The 18,866-nt window shown below is 41.0% G+C and overlaps 1 protein-coding gene across 6 annotated transcripts in view; it reads right to left on the minus strand.

Annotated features, from left to right (window-relative positions):
- Positions 1 to 18,866, minus strand: part of SEMA5B (semaphorin 5B) — a 278,179-nt gene that overhangs the window by 91,889 nt on the left and 167,424 nt on the right. For all 6 annotated transcript variants that reach the window (XM_053947847.1, XM_053947848.1, XM_053947846.1 and 3 more), the window contains one exon: positions 10,616 to 10,661. In XM_053947847.1, the coding sequence (XP_053803822.1) occupies positions 10,616 to 10,661 (46 nt within the window). The remainder of the gene's footprint in view (positions 1 to 10,615; positions 10,662 to 18,866) is intronic.

Genomic DNA, 18,866 nt, shown 5'->3' on the forward strand with positions numbered 1-18,866 from the left:
CTTGCTTCTGCCTCCTCTTTTCCAACACCAGACGTCAGCACCTGATGCTGTAGTAAGCTCTGCCAAGCTTCATCTCAACAAGGAATGTATTTGCTCCTTCTCCTGCAAAGATGGCTCTGGTGCAGTGTCTTTTATTCCTTCCTCCTAGAGCCTCTGTTCTGTTCTCCAGCCTGCACTCTCCTGCCAACCCAGGATTTATTTCATAATTTCCTTCAGTTTGAGTACTGCCCTTACATTCCCACTTCCACCTGGCTCTTCCCTCACCTTCCCTCCAGCACATTTGCATTTGACCTCTATGAAGGTCAAAGATTCCATAAACGAGTTTTAAGAATATGCCTTATAATTAAGATGAGGGAATACAAAATTATTCTACAACAGGATTAATGCAGCATAGTTCTTTGTATTTCTTCCTAACTCCTTTCTGGTGGTTTTCAAAGCTTTCACATTTATCTTCTATTGAAAAAAAATTCTTTTTCTTTTTTTTGCCTTGTTATTAAATCCTCAATAACTGATCTCACAGCAAAAGCTACTAAATTTGTAACAATTATATTAGCCACATACATTTTTTTTCTCCTGTCACTGTGTTTACCACTATTATATTTATGAACCATTGATCATTCCTTTCTGCCCCATGCATCAAAATTCTCTCCTCTTAAGCAATTGCAGTTTTTCTCTTAATATTCCCAGGCTAAGTTAGGATTTTTTTTTTTTTCACATTCTTAATAAAGCTTAAATCACTTCTCTCTGGGCAACCTTGCAGTCTATTCAAATGGCTGCAGCCCTGTTAGCTCCTTTTCCTTACTTATAAGGAAGTAAAATACTTTCTTTCTAAAACCTCAAAACCTTGCTTTGTCTCCTGTCTGAAGTGAATAATCAATAATTAGTGTATAGAATTCTTGACAGAAAAGTGTTTCTGATGAAAACATATTTTTATTAACCCTCCCCCACATTCCTTCCAAGCTGTTCTCTTTTTTACACAAATTTGCAGGTTTATTCATATTCTAAGTATTTTTATATGAAGGGATACATTTGTATAGCATTCTTCCCCTAGCAGACCCCAACTATTCTATTTTTACATTTAAAGGTTTTCATTCCAAATATTTAGAAAACAAGTAGTGAAAAAGGGGTCCATTTTAAACACATGGACATGCTGGAATTGCCTAATTATTAACCTAAAAAGAAGAGGTGAAGATAACAACTGCTTAATACTACATCTACTATGATGTGGAACATGACAATTTTGTAGGCTCACAGTTATAGCAAATTTTCTATATTTACAAGTGCATATAATCACATATAACATTTAGATCTTAAACAGAATGACACATATTTCAGAGCACTTCAAAAGGACAAAGTGTCATTATCTCAGCTTCACATCTGGAGAAAGGAAAGCTCAGACTGGGGATAGCTGGAAACCACCTTACCCCTTCACAGCTGTCTGCAAGTGAAGCAGCCAGCCCATGCTATTCAAACTCTCCTTACAGAGAATGGAGAAAGAGATGTCATTTTTCTGCATGTGCCCTTCCCCTTACCACTCTTGGTCTCTGCAGTCTCAGAATAGTCTCTTACTTGGTCGTGTTATTGATAAAAATGTAATAGATAGCTAGAACCATGGTGTGGTATCTTCTAGATGAAAGAAGCATTTCAGTGACAGTAGAATAACTTAAGATAATTGTTCCTATTAACTGCTCAAGCTGCAGTGGCACCCAGCAACTCATTTATGCCCCACAGCCACATTTCCTCATCCTCCTCCAGTGGTGTAACCCACCCTTCCTTTCCCATTACCCACCCAGTAGCAGGCAACCCACAGCAGCTATTGCCTGATCTTGTTCATCAGAAGGTTTGCTGCTGATCCTCCTCCAGCCCTGAAGAAAGGTTTCTGAGGATGCAAACTTCCCATCCTTCTCCAGTCAGCGTGGCTGGAGATTCACAGGCATAGTCAAGGTTGTGCCCATTTAGCCATCTGTCCTCTTAGGGTGTGGGCTGGGCTCTCCTTGCGTTCAGCCTGGGGAAGGCAGTGAAACCTTGGAGGCCAAAGCTCTTTGAGGATTTCAAAGGATTCGGGGATTCAGCTGCACCTGCCATGCTGAGACAGGATCAGTATCCTGTGGGAGTGGTGAGCAAACTGTTCCCATCTCAGCTCCCCAGCTCTGGGTGTCTGGTAACAGCTGTGCAGGCCACGTCTGTGACTGCTCCATAGCTCCAGTAATCCCCTCCTATTAGTCATTCAGAACTGCTGCGCTTAAAAGAAGCTGTAAAACACACATCAGCTAAACTGTTACTAACAGAGAAAAGCAGGATTCTTTACCTAGGGAAAAATACAGTAATATGAAATGTGTTTACTATAAATTTTTTCTTTTCTTTTTTGCAAAGACCTCAATAGTTGGTTTTAGAGGAAATGTGAAGTCATATGTGGGCCCTTGAGAGATGCAAATCAATAAATGGTGATTTTTTTAATGCTCTCATTATAAATGACTGGATGCTAACAGGGTCAAACTTAATCCTGTGCAGAGAGCCAGTGCAAGGGACATGAATCATTTAGATCTTGCTTAAGCTCTGCTTTGAGAACAGAATGTAGATATTCCTCTGTATTCTCAATCTTTAAAAAGCGCCAACCCACTGCTCTTTTTTTTGCAGTAATTGGCCCACGTACTCCATTGTTCATCTTGTAAGATGCCCAATGTGCTCCTTTGTTTTTTCAAGGACTCCTCTTATTTCTGACTTCGCAGCAAACGTGGCTCAGCTCCCACGCCAGGGGTGGGTCGGAACGCCGCATCCCAGTCTGGAGGAGCCCTTCAGCCGAGCAGGGCAGCCCCAGCGCCGGCTCAGCAGCGTGCGGGAGCTCTGCGGGATCCGTGGGCGGCTTTGCTGAGCGGGGAGACCGCGGGAGCCATCCCCTGGTCCCCAGGACAGGGTGCAGCAGGAGCTGGCTGTGCTCGCGTGTGGAACTCAATAGGTCACTGCTCCACATCGACTGCTCCTAGGCAAGGTGTGCATTAAAGCCATCCTGGGCTGGAGGCCCCAGCCACGATCGTGTCACGGAGCCTTACCTGGGGCAGGAAATCCAGCCTTTCCTGGATTTGGGAATGCGATCTGTGCCTTGCACTACGCCAGCCTGTACAGCTAGCGAATAAACCACTCCCGTGCCTTCAAAATATCCCGCATACATAAGGTAATAAGAATTTTAAAAGTATATTTTTGTATAAATCTCCTTTTGTATAAATGTTGGCTTAGGTAAGGTGTTGCCTATGACAAGAGGCTGATTTGCCTCTCAGAACATCTGCAGGGCTGGGTTTGTTGACAGCAGCCACAGATGAGTGAGCAGGGGACAGCCATAAGGACATTGAGATCCCCCAAAGCCTCCTGGAGCTGCTGGAGTGGGAAGCAGCCCACAGAGAAAAAAGGCTAAACATGCAAACCAAAATATATTTTGCAATGATAAAGAAGCAACATTGGTGTCAGGAAATGAGAAGTCCAAGGAATTTATTTTTCTTTTGATTTTCATTTTTTTCTCTTCCCTTTTTAAAGTGTGTCTAATGGTCCTGACTGTAAGTTGCAAGAAATAAGAGCATTAGTCTTCATTCCCTACACATAAAACGCCTGACAGGGTTTTATCAAATAAAGAGTCCAATATGCTACTGTTATCAGTAAGTGACTTCAGCAGCTAATTAAATTCTCAGTTTCTAAATCCTGCTCACAATGTCTGCTGACAAAGACCAAAACCCCTGTAGTAATTTTGGCTTCTAGGTGAGGTGAGGCTGGGAAGGAGAGAATGCCAACTAACAAATTACCCAGGGAAGCAGGCTGGCAATCCACAGCTGACATCCATCATGTAAACTTCACTTTACTGTGTGAGCAGAACAGGGTAGGTCTCCTCTGGATGCAAATCAGCTCTGTGGCCTTCACTGACTCCAGGAAGGCTGCCCTGCTTAAAGTACACATCCAAACAGGTACAACTCCTAGACCTCCTCTATAGGGGGGCTACACCCTATGTATATGATTCTCCTGTCTATGGGTACATATATAAAAATAGATATGTAAATATATATATAAGAACTTCCTATACTATGCCTAAATACTCACTTTAGAGAGCAATTAAATTGATCATGACTAGACAGTAGACTCTGAGCCAGTTTAGCAGACCTATGAATGTGCATATTGAAACAATTTTACTCACTAGAGCATGCAGTATGTTCTTAACTCAGAGAATTCTCAAAAGAAAACTGGTATTTATTTAAAGCTAAACCTGGGCTTAAAAGCTTTGCTGGTTATAAATGGACTCATGAGCTGGGTTCTCTCAGACAGAGGGGATGTTGTGTTCAGAAATCACTCAACACTATGGACTGTGAGAAGAGATTTGCTTTCTCTGCTCTTTGAATTTCACCTGATGAATAACATCAACAGAACTCTGGTTCCCAAGAGCAGATGCTGGAGCCCATCACAGAGTACAGTTCTCTGCAGTGAGGAGCTGGAGAAGTGTGTGCTTGAAGGATGAGATGTGGCCTTCAGACATTGTCACCTCCAGTCTGACATGCATTATTTTTGTCTCTCATCTCTCATTCCACATAGAAATTTCTCTCTTACATAAATCTTGGGAAGGACACCTTGCACCTGAAAGCTGCAATCTAGCTCCTGACCAGTCGTTTTAAGGAAGGGAATATTCAGGGAGCAGATTTTATTTGGGGACCCGAAACCATAAGAATAAATAGCTGAATTTACCAGAAAGTTTTTCCAGCCAATATAAGCTTTATTATGGAATAGCTTTAAACCCCTGGGCTGAGAGTGAGAGGTTTTAGGTGCAGCTTTGGAAGGTGATTTATGAATAGATTTATATGTTAATCTGTTAATAAAAAATGTTTCATACTGATAAAATATGTGACAACCAGGACTCAGCTATGAGCCACATATTAAAGACTGCATCTGCTCTAGTAGAGGTCTTTTGATTATGTTTTTAAATGAGGGAACTGCACTGGCCTGAAAATAAAGAAATAAACATTATATCTAAAAATATGTGCTGCATAATTCAAACACGTATCTGGGAATCTGCAAGAAACAAATAATAAACTGCTTCTGGAAAGTGAAGCTTATTCCTGAACATTTCAAAACAGAGTTCCTGTCAGGCAACTCAATGGTACATAAAGATAGGCAAAGTATTCCTACTCTTTCCCAAAATTACTTCCCAAACTGGATTTTAAATTGGGTGATAATCTTCACATTCTAACTAGATTGAAGAAATAAATACCTTCAGCAAAGTTGGGCCAGCCCAGCCCTGGGCTAGCACTGAATTATCAATGCCTAATTTTCTCATGATCTTTAAAAGGATACTTTGAAAAATAGGAACAGCTCTGGCTCAAGGATGTTTCTGCAAGGAAATCTGAAATACAGTACTTTTACCTCTCTTCTACTGGCAAACCCCACAGCACTGTACAGAGGAGTGCTGCAGCCAACACCAGGCAGACAAACTGGGCAGATTAACTTTACTTCAGGCATCCATGGGCAGAGCCAGCAGCACAAATTTGGCCCTCCAAGCCCAATCTGGTGCCTATCCAGCAACTCTTGGGGATGGAATATTTATCTAACACTTGCAAGTTTTCTGATAAGTGCCAGGGCTTTATGAACATATTGTGAATCCTTAATATTTCCCAGTGAAGTATTTTAACCAGGAAAGATTACTTGAGTGACAATTTGTGCTGTAAACTATATTACTCACTGTTCCCTGTTGATTTTGTTTATCATATTTTATTCAATTATACAGAGAAAATCCAAGTTAAACTCTGCCACCTCTCCTCACACTTCTATACACTTGCAGAGCATGTTTCCCATCAGCAGACATAAGTGTGGCACTACTGAGCCCTAAATAAGTAGAAAATAATGCATTTAATGCTTGGTTTGATTCAAAGTGCAAAAGACAAAACCTGTTCCATTTGTTGCTATGTGACATATTGACGACTGATAGGCAAGTTTTATTATTATTAACTACAGTGTGTTGATACATGCTGTTGATTTACCAGTGATTATGCCACAGAGTTAAAAGATCCCTTCAGGGAGTAGCAGGGAGGGAAGTGTGTCTTCAAGAGCAGCTGTGCAGTTTAAGAGCTTCATCTCTGCAGCAGGGATGTTGCTGCTTCTTAGACCGAGGGAAGAAAAACTGGAGTAAAACCATCCTTATCAGAAATGCATTGGGTAGGTGGCTGCAGTTTATCTGCTACAGGACACTGTGGAAATGTTTTGTCTCTATTTCAGGTTCGAAAAAAATGCTTATTCCAAAACTCCAACAATATCAGCAGAAAGAAATTTATTTCAGTAAGGTTCAGATCATGATTTAAGAGCTGATGCTGCCTCAGTATATTGATAAATTATTTTAAGCTTGGTTTTAAGTCTTATGCTTCAGTGGGACTGAGAAGTACATCAGGTTTTGCCCTAGTGACTGGTTAGCACTATCCAAAGTGCCCCTATGAATATAGGGGATCTTATTTAGAAATGTGGAGTCAAATTTCAGAAGCAAATGAAGTTATGTGTTCTGTAGCATTTTTGTGTTTTGCAGTGGAGTACCAGTGGATGTGTAATTGTAGACCTAGTTGGTACTGGACAGTGTGGAACTCCACAGGCAATCCTTCTTAATTCAGGTTTATGACTACTGGGGAACTCACTCTCTCTCTCTCTGCATTTAATCCACGCTTAAATTTTTGTCCTTAGGAAAAAAATATTAAATTGTCAATTAAAATATATTTTGATCTCATTTTTTTTGTCTTTCTTAGGTGAAATAACTTATGACTTTCAAATAGTTTTGCAATTATTTATTCTTTCACTTATTTATTATTTCACTTGCACTTATTTATTCTTTCATAGTCTGTTAAAATACAGTACAAACTCTTGAAGTATTTTAAATACTTGAAACACTACTAGCCTGACATACCAGCACACAAACTTCACAGGGCTGCTTAAAAACTTTTTTATAAGAGATCTTCCATTAAAACAAACAATTGAAACCAAAATATTTTATGAAATTCTAGCATTTTCTATTACACTTACCAGATGAGAGTCCATAAGGACAGTTTAGATCCATAGAGACGGGAAAAGGAAAGGAAAAAAAGAAAGAGGAAAGGAAAATGTAAAGGGAAAGAGGAAGGGAAGGGGGAAGGGGAAAAAGGATGCTCCAAACAAACAGGATAATTGTTTGAGATGAGAGAAATCCACATGTAAATGCTCTCCTTTGATGCTTCAGAAAATAACTTGACCCAGAGTATCTGCATGCCAATTGACCACATGTCTATCTCATTCTCCTTCAGATTTTAGAAAAATGTCAGAGGTTTGTTTTCATCTGAGTGCAAAAAGCTTGGAAATCTTTGTATCTCAAGAAGGTTGCAAAAATAATTTCCTACTCAGTTTAATTGAGAACTAAGAATCCAGGTAAAATCACAGTGAGCAGGGGGTAGGCACTGTACTGTGATTTATGAAATGCCAGCCAAATAGCCTGCTTTTAACATACACCCCAGAACAGCATTCCTTGCTAAGAAATCCCAATCAGTACTGTGAATTTTAAAAATTTTGCTTAAAGGCTTATGTTTTTAAAATGACCCTTCCACCTACTCTATTAATTATCGGCTCCAGAACAAAACTGACTTTTCTTTGGCCTCACCATGAAAGCTGCAGATTAGGAGCTAGCCTTGTTTCAGATCCCTGCATAAATTAAGCAGCATGCTCTCCAAGTGCACATCATTTAAGTGTTCTATAAAATGTCTAGTAACGAGAGTTTACAATACATATAAGACAATCATTTAAAGATACACATGGAACAGAGATTTTGTTTAAAAGAGATGCTAAAGATTTAGGGAAGAGTATCCATTTTAAAACTGTGCTTTTTGACTGCTGCAAGAATTTGAATGCTACATGCCAAAGTTTCCAATATTAACAAGTGCTTTTGGATACCCCAACTCAAGATGCTGTTTTTCAGTAATTCTTTAACAACGTGCTTCAGTTCTGGCAAGTAAAAGAGGTAGACAAAATCACAAATGATCCCCAAAATATCTGGGTCATAACTTCCTTATGGATATTGAAGATCAGCCAAAAATGTTTTTCACAAAAGTATTAACCACCACAAAAGTTCTCACACAACTAAAATTCATTTGGTGAAAAGCTTCACAGGTTCCAAATGAAATTTCTGAAACACATTTTGGAAACAAAGAGAGGAGGAAGAAAAATATCTGAGAAGTTGGGACATTTGGTTCTGTGGAGCAGGAAATGAGCTTGTTCTGCTTCAGTTCTTTCCTCCACTCCACCTACTAGTTCTCATGTAAAAGATTAGTGCCTTGGAGAAACAATCTCAGCAGAACCAAAAGAAAATTCTAAGTGAGGAGGAAACATCAACACATGGTAGAGCAGATGAGAGATAAGAAAGAAGAAGAATTGGCCCCTTATTGTAAAGGGGCCCAAGAGCTGACACATCCCAAAATCGACCTCTCTTCCTTCACTCCGCTGAAATCAAAATCCTTCTGTAGGGTAATGCTGTATTTTTTAAACAATTCTTAATCAATAACTTCCCAGTTAATACTAAATTTTGTCTTTTAGTTTACTGCAATTCCAAGACAGTAACTTCCTATCTAAACCACGTGGCATACCTCTTTCCCACAGGAACTGTGCAGCCTCAGGATACAGCACAAGAGCACTTAGGAAAAACAGCTTTATACTTGATCGAACCTTGCTTAAAGGGGTACATTCCTCTCACTGCCAGGCTTTGTCCCACAGCCAATATATCCTGATGTCTCCATAGACTGTGCTCCTCATGTATCTGCCCTCACTTTGTGGAAGTACAAATGCAAGGGAGCAGATATCTGTCAGCACCGACCTGCACTGTGAAGCAGATTTAGCACCACTGGCAGGATGACAATCAAGTTGCATGAGCAGAAATGAATCAGAATACAGTCTTGAGATGAAAAGTTATCCCAATTCGGGCCTGGCAAGATCCATGCTGTATTTTATTTACAAGCAAAGAGGAGATACAAAATGCAAATTAATATTGTGATTATTTCTTGAAGTTCACTCTCATCCCTGCAGAACTAAATGCAAGTTCCTTGCATTTCTTGTCTCACTTTCTGATCTGACCTTTAAAATGATGAACAGTGAAGGGAAGGTGGTGCCTTTAAAAAGCATCATGAGCTTTATGGAGACAAGCCAAGCAGCTACTTAGGCAACCATTAGGTTGGGAAACAATCACTTCCATCATTCCCAACACGTGTGTCAACATAATTCCATGCTCTCTTTGTCATGCAAAAAGTCTTGGCAAAGTAACCGGATACACCCAGAAAGCAGGAGCGAGCTAAGCTCATTATGTTAACCGGAGATCCCACAGCAGCCTCCAGTGCCATAGAAGGAGACTTCCCATGTTCTGCAGTGTGGAAAAGGAAACTCACTGCACTGAAGAGGGCCAAGCCTGGCTTCAGAAGTGTGTGAGGGAGATTCACAATTGGGTTTTGTGGAAGGGGATCCCTGAGAAGCAGCAGAGGCTGTGTCAGGCGGTGGGATAGCAGGCATTGCAGAAGGTGTGACACCTCTCATGACTACGAACTTCCCTCTCCTGTGTGCTCCCTGGAAACCTTCCAGCCATGCTAATACAGCTCTGCAAAAGGGAAGGCACTGCCAAACGGGACTAGCAGCTTCTCTAACTCTTTATTGTCGTCATTGGTAACTCTGGACTTTGTTTTCCTTTTAAAGGAAGATTCAATACATTTTACAACCATTAAACATCTTCTCTCCAGCTATACTTGTAACTCTTACTAACGGCAAAAGGCTTGTGCACATCAGAATGGCCAGCAATACCACTCTAGTGGCTTCTTTGTGTGGTCAGGTACAGGAGCAAGGCCTCCCAGTATGTCTGAAAAAAATGCTGAATGCTTTTTTGGTGATCCAACAACTATAGATGATGGTAAGTATGTCAAAGCATAAGTGTTAATTTATTTAAAGATAAGCAGCTGCTGTTTTCATTAACAATTTTTTCTTCAATTCCAGATTCAGTGCAGTGAGAGTAAAGTCCTAATAATGCTGGATATTTTCAAGTGCCTTCAAACTTCAGGTCTTTTACGTTGGTAAAGGCAATGATAACATATTTTTCAACTCCTTTTGCCTCTTGAATGCTTGCAAGTCCAATCATGGTTTTAGTAATGCATTCAGCAAAAACACAGCTCCTCAACAATCCATGTTCACAAAGGCCTGCAAGGGCTGAAATGAGGATAGATGAGAATAGTAAAACCTTCTCTAGTATGTTGCTGACATCTCTAAAGAAAGCCAAGGATTTCTACTGTTTGTTGTGTTTAAGCCTGTATCAGTCACACTACATGCTTTCTTCCTTAAGATGCCAGATTTTTGGCAGATGCCATTACCACCCAAACATTTGAGAATCAAAACCAGACAGCACCATCCAAGTGGGCAAGTGTAGCAGAGCCCTTCCCCCAGCATTATCACTGGAGTGGGAATAAGCATTTGGTTCTGACTCTGTCTTCTCCCTGCTCCACCACTTTGGGAAAATTTACACTATATAGGCTTCTGAAAATGTACATCAAATATTACAGAACTTTCATTAACAAGTCAAATAAAATAAGAGAGTAAAACGTGAACATACCTGAATAAGAGAAACGTTGTGTAGACTAAGTCTGAAGAGGTAGTTCCTGCATGAACAAGCAAAAAAATTACAAACTATTAGGCTACCAAGGTAGGAAGGGAAAAGTTATTAAAGCAAGTAATAGTTTTTGGTCATTCATGTCTACAAACAAAAGGTTTTCCTGTACTCCTCTCCACAGAATACAAAAGCAGTCCTATGCCTGTTCACTGACTTGTTCATCAGTATCTCAGTGAACCTGGTAACAAAGTTCTGAGCAGGACCTGGTATTAAATATTCCAGAATCCATACTGAAGAACCACAATGAAATCCCAGCCACAAAGGGCCATTTGCAAACTCTCAGCAGGCTTTAGCTGAGGTCCGTATGGGCTGCAGTCATGTTTTTCACTGAATTCTGAGAAAACTGTGATTGGACAGAAGCCAGCTGGAGCAGAGCTGACTTCCTACTATGCTTCCCCAAGCCTGTTCTTGTGGGAATTCCCATTCAGGACTTCGTGGAAGAGAAGAGAGCTTCTCAGTGGAATCTCTCTGCACAGAAAATCAGCAGGGAAATCAAGGCAGTGACTGCAGATATTCCCAATCCTTCTGTCATTGTCTCTTCACAGGCAAAGCAAGGGAATTCCTGACAGAAGTCACTGTAGTATGAGATACCACATATCAGCTGAGCTCCTGTCACCCTTCTGAATGTTCATATTCCATCATAAATAGGAGGCAACACATATTTGCCTAAACATCTAAAGATAAGGCTTAGTTAACAGGATTTATCTCATATTTTTGCTTGCTAAAACAATGCAGTTACCAGGAATCAGCTGACATATTAAGCAATATGGACTAGATTGTGTGCTTGAGGCTTTTGGTCACATCTAACTTCATATTTTTGCATCCTATCTGTCACAAGATCTAAAGAGCTGTAATCCTTTTCCAACATCACTGACATCAAAATCTCCCAGAGAAAACACATTTATATTATACAAAGTGAATGGAACCATACTTCTGGAAGTGGCTCTGTTCAAATGGCAGAAAGTGCAGCTTTGATGATATGGGTTCATCTGCTCTAGAAATGCCAGTATATAGACATTCCCCCACCTAGTGGAAATGCAACTTCCAGTCCTAGGTCAGTTACCCCAGAGGAAAGATCCTATAGTGATGAAAAGGAATCTTACAGTGATTAAGGACTCTTCTGAAGAGCCTTCTGTAGGGTCAGTACAGCAGCACACCCTGACCGGGCAAAAAAAGTAATTCAAACTTTGATAGTGAGAGATTTATATTGGGTCACAATGACTACAACAAGGCTTGAGCAATTTTTCCTTCTTCTGTTATGTATCACTTGTGTACCATCTAAGTCATAAGCATAGGGTTGTCTGTGTACTTGTCCCAGTTCTATAAATAAAGCAAAAGCTCTCAAGCACTGCTGTCTGTTAATAAAGGATGGGGACAAGGATGATGGGGAACCTGGGAAGTAAAACTCCTGATACCAAATCTTCAGCTGATATAGCACTGATTTGCTCTTGACTTCCACCATTGTATTCTGGCACTGGAACTGGCAACCCAGAGAAGAATGAGACCCAATAGCAATGTCTGAAGAAAATATATCAGTGATTATTATACCTCCTGTAACTACACAGAGAAGTATACAGACACACACACAGAGGAAACCTCCATCCTTTCTTCTAGTTCTGTCACTGAAGATCCAGCAGTTCTTTTGTACAGTCTGAAACCCTATTCTGTCTCAAAGGGCTGCATACTTTCCCAAAAAAAAAATGTTAACTCTTCAGCATCAGCATCAGACTTAGATAAAGGTACATGCAGGAGACCAGAAGCACTAAGCTACACACAGCTAAAATTTCAAAATGAAACTAAATTCTCATCCAGTGACAGATCTGACCACTGCCTTGGAACACCACATACCTACTCACCAAAATATTAATGCAATTCCAGGACATGAGATACCATGGAATAAGCCTTCTGCTGGGAAAGGCCTCCAATCTTACAATACCCTCAGGAAAAAAGTTCTTATAACTAGGGACTTGAAGTTTCTCTCCTGTTGTTAAGCATGCTATTTAAATGCATTGATTTTGGAAGTCTTATAATGCAGATTTCAGCTCCTTGTTCTAGGCTTGCAAAAAGCTGGACAGTTTGACTAGGTAATAAGTTTTAATATTAGTTTTTTTTTTTTTTTTTCAAATTCAACTAAAATATCTTTAATGAAAGAGACATATCCAAAGGACACAATTTTCATTCCACTCAGCCAAAACAGATGCAGACAGGGATAGTGTCCATTTCAATAAAACCAGTCTATTCTCTCAGTGACTGCTGTTTAGCACCTGGACAAAGCCACTTGGGTGGCTGAGACCTGAACCAGGCAGGAACATAGTGATGTGAATAGCACAATGATCTTCCAAAAGCTTTATACTAACCTTAGCTCTCTAAGTCTGACCTTCGGGCTTTCTGACAGAAAGGAGGGCTTCCCCATGTTTTTTATCAGCTTGCCTCACCTGGTGTCTGTACAGGCACTGGCAGTTTCTTTTTGTTTGTTTGATCCTTCTCACATCTTACCAGCAGCAATACAAACACTTGTAGGCAAACCAGGCTATCAGACACCTCCTGACTCCAGCTGACCTGCCCAGCAAGAACTGACTAATCCTTAATTAATAACATGCTCTTTTAACCATACTTGTTCTGTAAATCTGTACCAGAAGAAAAATGCCAAAGGAAAACATCTGCTGAATCAGACAGTGCCATTTTATTAATTGCATTTTAACTGCAATTTCAGTCCAAGAATGAGCAAGATCTCTGAATGACAGGCATGGTTTATTGTAGCTAGAATTGCCCCATTTGTGTCTTTTTTTTCTTGCTTGTGTTTGAAGTTATGTCTGTTTAATACCTTACTGAACTATAATTTAGAGCAGCTGAAGGACTATGATTAAGAAGTATATAAGAACACTGAAATCTCCACATGAATGCATAAGGTACCTTCTTGGTCTTTTTTTTTCTGTCTTTTTCTTTCCCTCCCATCTTCTCTTGTAAGTGAGTGTTCGTTAATTCCTTTCTCCCCTAAATTGAACCCACTGGACTAGGCCAGAAGAGCAATTGCCTGGTGCAGCCAGGATATTCTAATGTCCTCCTGCTTCTGTATGAAAAGCTGGTGCACAAATTTGGAGGGAAAGGACAACCTTCTTAATTGCTGTCCTAAAAGGTCACACAACTTCACAGTATTAAAGCCAAGCTTTGTTTTACCCCAGATTTAGCTGCATTTCAGCCATCTCCAGAGCAAGTGACTACACTCCTCTGAGTACTCTGGGGCAAATGACATTATGCCTCAAACTAATTATTATTACAACTAACCTTATTTTTCATAAAAATCAGTGCCTTTCTGAAAATGCCCATGTTAAACAGTAATGCCCTGAAGTTTCAGGCAAGGCTGTGGTTTTGTTGCATTAAGACACAGAGTGGCTTGATGATGGTTCCTCTGGAGATTGATTCCCAGCCAATGCCTGTTCAAACAGCCTGAGGGCAGATCCTCTCTGTCATCTCTGATTGCAGTGGGTTATTATTCCCCAGCTCAGATATACAAAGTTAGCTTCTGTAAAGACTGTCCTGCTCTATAAAACCTAGGCTTAAAGAATTTGCCATCTGAATATATAGAGAAGAAAGAAAAAGATACATCACTCTCATTTAAATTCAAAGCACTGATTGAGCAATTTAGCCAACATCACAGAACATATCTGCAACACAACTAGGAGAAGATCTCCTGGACCATTAGTTAATGCCCTAGTTAGGAGAATAACTTGCATCCAAAGTTGGGGCACAGCATGTAAACCTATGCTGAAGTGTCATTTACACTCATGAGTAGATGTTGAATTACTTTCTTAACTGGGAGCTCTATCCTGTGAGTATATGAAGAGACTCAAGCTGCAGCAGAAATCCTTTACATTAAAGTATTTGTTAATTGGCTTAGTAATTTGTATTTGGCTGCTTGTAAAATGATTAAGTGCTCACTGTGCCTGGTACCACAAAACCAGAGCAGCAAGAGAGCAGCTGAGATGTCATTCAGGAAAGGATGTGGAAGACTATACCCACTTAAATCTGTTTGCCATGACATTTCCAAGTTAAATCTGCTTATTAAGTATTTATTTCATGTAGCCAATAGCACGTTGGGTGAACTTTGTAACATGGTGCCCATGCACTTGTTCACACGTTGCCTGGCCTTGAAACAATTTACTTTGAAGGCAGAGCACTTGGGCTGTAATGCCACTGAACAATAAAGATACAAGACAAATTTAAGCCTTTCCATTGGGAAACCACATAATATGAGTGCCTGAACAGTAACAGAAACCCTTCACCTTAGGAGCTCTGAAACCATAAGTACTGCAACGTGCTTCAGTCCCTCATTTAGGCCTCCTTCTCAGTGCCTCTTTTCTGTCAGCATTGTACTGGCTGATTAAAAGGTGCTTCCTCCTAATTAAGAGAGAGCAGCTTTTCAGTTCTGCTGTGGTAGATCAAGAGGAACATCCCTGCAGTTGATGGACTGATCATTTATAAATAAAAGGCTGTCCTAGCTTCAGAATTTTTTTTGCTATGTAAATGAGTGAGGCTTGTTCACATTTCCTAACTCCTCACACACCAAGCAGGTAAGAAAACCTCTCTATATTTCAGAATAACCCCTGCTATCAAATTTGGAGCCATGAGAGCCCACATGCTGACCACCACCAGAACCTCTCAGGACTTGGACGTGCACACAGAAACCAACAATGTGCTGCCTTAACTCAGCTGGTCTCTATTGCTACATGTTACACCTGCTCATTTGTTGCTACTTCCCTGCACCTTATGGTAGGTGTGAGCAGTTCCCCCTTCCTCCTAAGGGAGCAGGCTGTCTTAAGCTCCCTCTCTTTCTAGGTAATTACTCTGCAAGCAGAAACAAAGCCAACAGAAGCTGATAATAATGTTTGATCATGCATAAAAAATGCACATTGAGAGAATGTTGTGGTTTAACCCCAGCCAGCAACTAAGTACCATGCAACCACTCACTCACTCCCACCCTCCTCAGTGGGACTGGGAGGAGAATTGGAAAAGGTAAAACCCACAGGCTGAGATAAGAACTATTTAATAATTGAAACAACGTCAATTGTTGTTGTTGTTACAATAACAATAATGAGAAAGAGGAATAAAGCCCAAGAAACACAGGTGCTGCACAATAAAATTGCTCACTCCACCCTGCCCGATGCCCAGCCCATCCCCCAGCAGCAATTGGCCCCTCCTGGCCAACTGCTCCAGTTAATGTACATAAGCATGATGTTCCAGGCAGGGTATGGAATATCCTTCTGGCTAGTTCAGGCCAGCTATCCTGGCCACCCTCCTGGCTTCTTGTGCATCTACTCCCTGGCAGAGCATGGGAAACTGGAAAGTCCTTGACTTAGCATGAGCCCTGCTTACCAAAAACTAAAACATCAGTGTCTTATCAACATTATTCTTATATTGAATCCAAACCACAGCCCTGTACCAGCTATGAAGAAGAAAATTAACTCTGTTCCAACTGAAACCAGGACAGGGAAAGTTGAAGAGAACTGAGTGAGGAGTTACTGTCCCTTTTGGGGACTAATATTGCACAGCTCCCGTCATGCAACCATGTAGCCTGGGTGAGGTACTAGAGCCTCAGATAGGCTCATGGTGCTTTGGGAAGAGGTTCCTTGTGTAAATAAAACAAAATAAAATAGACTGTTTCAGTAGAGAAATGCTTCTAATGTCCAGTCAGAACCTTCTCCGTCCCACTTTCAAACCATCCCAGTGCATCCTATCACTAGATGCTGGGAAGAAGAGATCTGCATTTCCCTCTCACTTCCTCTCCTCAGGGTGGGACTGTGCTGCAGTCAGGGTTCAGGTCTGCAAGAGGGTCTCACAACTGTCACAGAGTAGATAATAAGAAAAATAATTAACAGAACCGGGGTCCTTTGGGTGATATGAAACAAGACACAGAATTATGCATATGACAACTAATGCTCCCTTCTGGCACTCCTGGAAGCCACGTGCTGGGGCTGAGCCTCAGGCTAGGAGCCAGCAACTCCTGTCAGCTCTTCCTATCTTTGCTGCTGGAGGCCTTAGATATACTTTGTACTTGCACACTACATGACAAACACAGCTTAGTCATGCTTCATGACTCCCAAGGAGCTGGTTAGTATCATTCCCCCCCTTATACTAATGGAGAAAATGAGCCAGAGAAAGGTTAAATGACCTTCTCCAAAGCACACAGCAAGCCAGTGATGGAATCAAGATCAGACCCCAGGGCTCTTGGCTACCAAATCTTATGCTAGATTAATGCACAGTGCCTTTATGCAGGTCCAGCTGTGGCTGAACTTTTCAGATGGTTATCCACATTTTGGAACTAGCCAACCATACCAAGAAACCCAGCTCCTGAAGGGTCATTCTGGCCTTTGCTTTAAGAAGGAGTTAATTACATGCCTGGTCCAGAGTGTGATGTGGCAATCTGTTTGCAATGTTACTCCAGTGGTTCATTTGAAGCATCTGGCAAACAGTTGCTGGAGAAAAGGTGGAGGACCAGCAGCTACCCTACAAGCTGGATCCTTATTCACTAGTAATTTTGTTTCTATTGAAGAAAAACTTGTCCAATACATCATTCTTCCTCAAAAATCAATAGATGTACAACAGAGAACCATACTAAATGGCAGACAGTAATATGATGCAGTTGCTGTATGAAGCATTGCTTTTCCCAATGCAACTTTTCTCAGTTATAAATTCAGCTGGAGATAGAGAAACAACCTCTTAGAAGAGGATCCTTTTGCAGGCAGCATATCATTTGTATTAAACAGCTTCTAAATCAAGCCAGGGGCTCAGCTACTGTTTCTGTGTTGCACTGAAGCCCAGTTAGTACTTCTCTGTGGAAACAAGGATGAAATTCCTCTATATTGCATTCAGTGGAGAACTACATCAGTTTTAATGGAACAGGGCACATGGCACAGCTATGCTCCTCTAGATGCTGTTTATTCAGGGCCAACTCTAGGAAGAGTCAAAAGAGGCAGACACAGCTGCAGAGCAGGCAGGAGAACAGAAAAGCTGAGGCACACTTGGGCTATGCCAATATGCAGAAATCTAGATGGATGGATGCTGCTGAGAAAAGGAGAAGCAGAAATGGGATGGGCCTTTGGATTGACAGCTTTGTTCCCTCTTCCATCAGCTTGCAAAGGGAACAGCAAGCTGGCTCTGATGTCTCTGGCCCTTCTCTTTCCGCAGGGCAGGAGAGGCAAAGCCTCACTGCAAAGTGATTCCACATCTTTGGGGGTTACAGTGTTTGCTATGCTCCTGAGACACTTCCAAGAATGGGGATTGGGATTTTTTTTTTGTAATATTGTTTGAATATATTTGTCAAATGAGGGTCAGTTTCCTTTTTTTGTTTTGTTTTGCTGTATTTTCTTCCCTCTTTTTCACTAGATGAGTTTCTTTAAAACCTCAGAGAACTGAGACAAATTTTCAAAGCGCATGTGTGGGTTTGTTCTTATTTTCCTGGAAGAGTGACTCCATCTCTCAGACCATCACATATTATCCCCACATGCCACCTCAAGTCTTTTTTGACATGTGGCTGACAGCTCCTCTCTTCCTCTCCTATCCAGCTGCAGTCACAGAGCACTTACAGCACCTTGATATGGCCCCAAGACACACAGAGACCTTTGCTCTCTTATTTGCCCATCATTTCAGTAAGTCATAACATAAAATTCCTCTTCTTCGGATGAACTGATTATTGTTCAAATCTTCCCTGGCACCCTCCCCACCTGCCTACTTAGGCTGATAAACATCCTCAGTTCTCTGGATGCATTCAACATGACTTGTATATAAATATTGATAGACTTGGCTGGTGAGATTAAGTTACTGCCCAACAATCCCTTCTCTTTGCTGGGTTTTTATACTTTTGCAGTGGCACAGAACAGTAGGCTTAGCACCTAAACATCTGGATGTAAAGTGGTATGCAAACCACTGTGGTGAGTCGTGTCATATAAAACTGACACATCTCTACCTTAACCAGAGCAAGAGAAAGTATTCTCAGCAATGCAGAGGAAAATTGCTGTGCAGCCCCATTCTGTGATGCTGTAAAACACATTCTGTCCAAGTCTCCAAGGCTTTTGCCAAAGTATTCTGACCTTGTGTTTGCACCTATCCCACCCTCAGAAATACAATTTTCAAGCTTAATTATTCTCAGTGCATTACTAAAGCAAGTGAGCCTCTCATGGGTGGCTGCTTTCATGAT

This window comes from Vidua chalybeata, chromosome 7 (assembly GCF_026979565.1).
Source record: "Vidua chalybeata isolate OUT-0048 chromosome 7, bVidCha1 merged haplotype, whole genome shotgun sequence".
Taxonomy (NCBI): domain Eukaryota; kingdom Metazoa; phylum Chordata; class Aves; order Passeriformes; family Viduidae; genus Vidua; species Vidua chalybeata.